Genomic DNA, 3,412 nt, shown 5'->3' with positions numbered 1-3,412 from the left:
CCCGTCCGCGAAAACCTCCAGCCCAGCCGCAGCAGAGCAGGAGTGCGTGACTTCAGCAGGAACCTTTGCGTGGCTTCCTCCCCGCGGGAAGGGCGCGGGGGCTGCCACGGGGGGAGGAGGGGGCTAGCGGGAGGGACGTGTGTTACGGGGCGCTCCTTTCGCCCGCATCGCTTTTTATTCTTATCGCTGTTGCTTTAATTCTTTATTACTTGCGCTGGAAAGTGTTAGAAGAGAGAAAATAGGGGAGGTACTTTTACAAAGACCTTGGGGTCGGGGGGTTTTTGCGACCTCCTCTGAATATGTTTGTAATAAGGTGATTTCTCTTTGACGAACGATTTCTCAAACTCGGAACTTTCTTCGCAGTGCTTGGAAAAAAAAAAAAAAAAAAAAAAAAAAAAAAAAAGATATCCTGTCAGAATGGCTGGGTATAACGGTTTTCCACTGGAACTAGTTGCTAGCGGGTGTTACACAGGCGATCGGCCCCTTTCAGCACTTGTTGACTGTTAGGTGCCTAGCAAAATCCGCATTGTTTTTATTTTGCCTTTTGCTTTTAAAGCCGCTTTAAAGAAATGCGTGCTGAGAAGGACCAGGCGTTGCAGTAGAGATAGGCAATTTTGGATTGCTTGCAGTTTTGTAGACACGGCACATGTCATTCCCTCTGAATGCCCTGGGAGCGCAGGGGGCTTGATTTCTGGGAGTGCAACTGGGAATCTTATCACATTCATAACGGATTTGTAGGTCAGAAGTAATATTGTTGTTCACTTTACGGTGCCGGCTTGAACCTTTCACCTATAAATTTTATTTTCTTCTTTATTACTGCTTGCGCCAAAATGTTAGTTTTATCAGGCTCACTGCTCATTCAGCACACTGCCTGCTTCGGGGATATCTTGTGTTTCCCCAGCTTTGTTCGAAACCGAGCAGAAACACACCAGTGCCGTACAGTAAACCTTTCGAAAACGGATTTCTTTTCTGACGGCTGAGAAAGTGTTACTGCATTAATAACTACATCGGTGTCTGACAGTTGCTGATGGTCATCTGGAGCTAAATTCTCAAGTGTTTGTACCACCAGTGTTTTCCTGTTCTACAAAACTATTCAAAATGCAAAATAAGGCAGCTACCCTTAAGTTTTCTGCCTAACATGATTTAAGCAACTACCCACAGAAAGGCAAAATTCACAAAACATAGCTGCCTCTATATTTTTTTCAAGTCGAAGACTTGATCCGATATTGAAACGCTTACCCATGTGCATTTTACTTCATTTATTAGCTTGTAATTAAATAAATCAGCAACAGAAATTAAAATCTAAATCACAAAAGGTAATTATCCAGTGTATTTCAAGTGCATTTTCAAATATATAATTCCAATATTCAAGCGTTATTATATAAGCAGAATCCAAATTTCTTTTTGAATATATTTAAATAACATTTCAAGTATATTTATGGAATGTTAGAAATAGAACAAGCAATATATATGAAACGAAAAATGTAAACTTGTTAAGTTCAGACACTTCAAAAGACAATTAACAAAAGTACCATGATAAAATCTACCTTTTTAAATGGTATCTTCTCTTTAGCAGAAAATGTCCTTGAAGTATCCAAAATGGCAATTTAACTTCTGTTCACCAAATCACAAAACACCAACATCCACAATTTCAAAGACAATGTGAGATCACAATATTTGATACAAATTAAAAGGTACATTAGGGTTTGTTCAGGTGGCATATCCAAATAGCTTTTACTCACAGAGGGTTTACATAAAAATACCGGGGTTTTTTTTATAATCCGTTGGTACCGTTTCTAGGCAGAATGGTCACAATCGTGTTAAATTACGGCCAATTTTCCTTTCCAGGTAACATACTTTTTTTTTTTACTCTTTTTTTTTTTAACTTTTTTTTTTTTTTCCACGGGGAACTGCAAAACTTGTGCCGAAGATAAGGGCAACGATACTTGCTGTTCTTATTTGCTTTTCTTTGTGAAGACCTAAGCTATATTCCTTTTTAAAAGAGAATATTATTTGCATTGTCAAGTGGAAATATTTGACTTTTCGAACAGGCAGCTTAAACTTCGTCGGGAAATAAGCCGATTTCTCGGTCGGGCCGGTTGTGTAGTTACCCTCTAAAGTTTCTCCAAACTTTTCGGGTTGGTAAGTATTTCCCTAGCCAGTCGCCACGTTTGTTTGGCCGCGTTTTCCAGGGCCGAGTGAGGTTTGCCCTGAAAGAGGTCTAAGTTGGGCAAGAAGTAATGCGGGCACCTCCTGCACTGGAGGCAGGAGATGAGCTGCAGTAAAATCCCGTTGAGCCGGTCCCCCAGGCACGACTCGTCCCAGTCCGATTCGCGGGGATGCTTTTCGCACTCGTAGGAAACCAGAGTCTTCATGTGATAATTATTGAGGGGCTGGCCCGGCAGCTCCAGGTGACGGTCCCGTAAGGTTTTGAGGATGGAGAGGCATTTCTTCCTGCAGCCGCCCATCTGCAGTCTGTTCTCGGCTTCCGCGAACTGCAGCACCCAGGCATCGCTCTCGGCCGAGCTCTGCTTGCCGGCCAGAGAGTGGCACTCCTTGGACAAGAGGTTGAAGCCTTCCGCCTTGACCTCCGCCACCCGGTTGGGTCCCGGCCAGGGGATGTGGGGAAGCGGCCAGTGGGCAGCGCTCCGCGGCCAGATCCCCGTGCATTTGAACGCCGGCGTGATCTGCACCACGTACCGGTCCCTGATCCTCAGCTTCACTTCGCTGGTGTCCGCCACCATCTTTACCACGTCTCTGTAACTGCACTTATCCACGGCTTGAGCCACCAGAGTCTGAAACCTGGACCGGATTTTGCGAGCGGAGAGGTAGCCAGACGCCGTGATGAACTCCACCCAGAGGGACATACTCCTCTTGCGCCCGTCGCTTAACTTTAACACGGCGCAGCCCGGCAAGGAGCCGTCGTCCACGAAGTTGAAAACCCCCATTTGGTTGAGGTACAGCACGACTTCGAACTCCGTGGGGGAGATGACTTCCAACCCCTCGTAGCGGTTATCCATCTCGTTGAGGGAGCTGATGAAGCGAGGCTCCTGCACCTCCACCTCCTTCAGCACGTCCGACACCACTTTGCAGACTTCTCGGATGGTTTTGGCGATGGCAGCTTTCCTGGCTTGGCATTTCTCGTTGTAGTATTTATTCAGATGATACACCAGCTTGGCCTGGGCCGCGATCATGTTGGGGCAGAGATCCGGATTGTATACCGGAGTCTCGCAATAGGCTGTGGGATCCAATGCGGCTGCTAAGGCTGGAGCCAACTTCAGAGGAGAAAAAGGCTGCCGCACTCTGAAATGGAACAAATGTTTTTCAAAATGCGCTGGGGCTGCTGCTCCTCAGATGCTCTCTTCCTGCTTTTTTAGATCAGCCGTCTTGAAGTGTGTGTGGCGGGGGGGTG

General features: G+C 46.1%; 2 protein-coding genes across 10 annotated transcripts in view; one reads left to right on the top strand and one right to left on the bottom strand.

Moving 5' to 3' along the window:
• The window catches only part of NBEA (neurobeachin), a 506,029-nt gene that overhangs the window by 346,575 nt on the left and 156,042 nt on the right, over window positions 1–3,412 (top strand). The gene's annotated exons all lie outside the window — the stretch shown is intronic.
• MAB21L1 (mab-21-like 1 (C. elegans)) lies at window positions 1,245–3,397 on the bottom strand. The gene has a single exon (XM_014965905.1). It carries the CDS (start codon window positions 3,192–3,194, stop codon window positions 2,115–2,117), a length of 1,080 nt encoding a protein of 359 aa, XP_014821391.1. The 5' UTR covers window positions 3,195–3,397; the 3' UTR covers window positions 1,245–2,114.

The sequence above is a fragment of the Calidris pugnax genome, unplaced genomic scaffold (assembly GCF_001431845.1).
Source record: "Calidris pugnax isolate Ruff unplaced genomic scaffold, ASM143184v1 scaffold20, whole genome shotgun sequence".
Lineage (NCBI taxonomy): Eukaryota > Metazoa > Chordata > Aves > Charadriiformes > Scolopacidae > Calidris > Calidris pugnax.
Note: the sequence above shows the minus strand (reverse complement) of the source record. Positions and strands in the feature narration are given on the sequence as shown.

Excerpts from the sequence above, each read along its gene's own strand:
- MAB21L1 (XM_014965905.1), bottom strand. The coding sequence starts at position 3,194 with ATGATCGCGGCCCAGGCCAAGCTGGTGTATCATCTGAATAAATACTAC.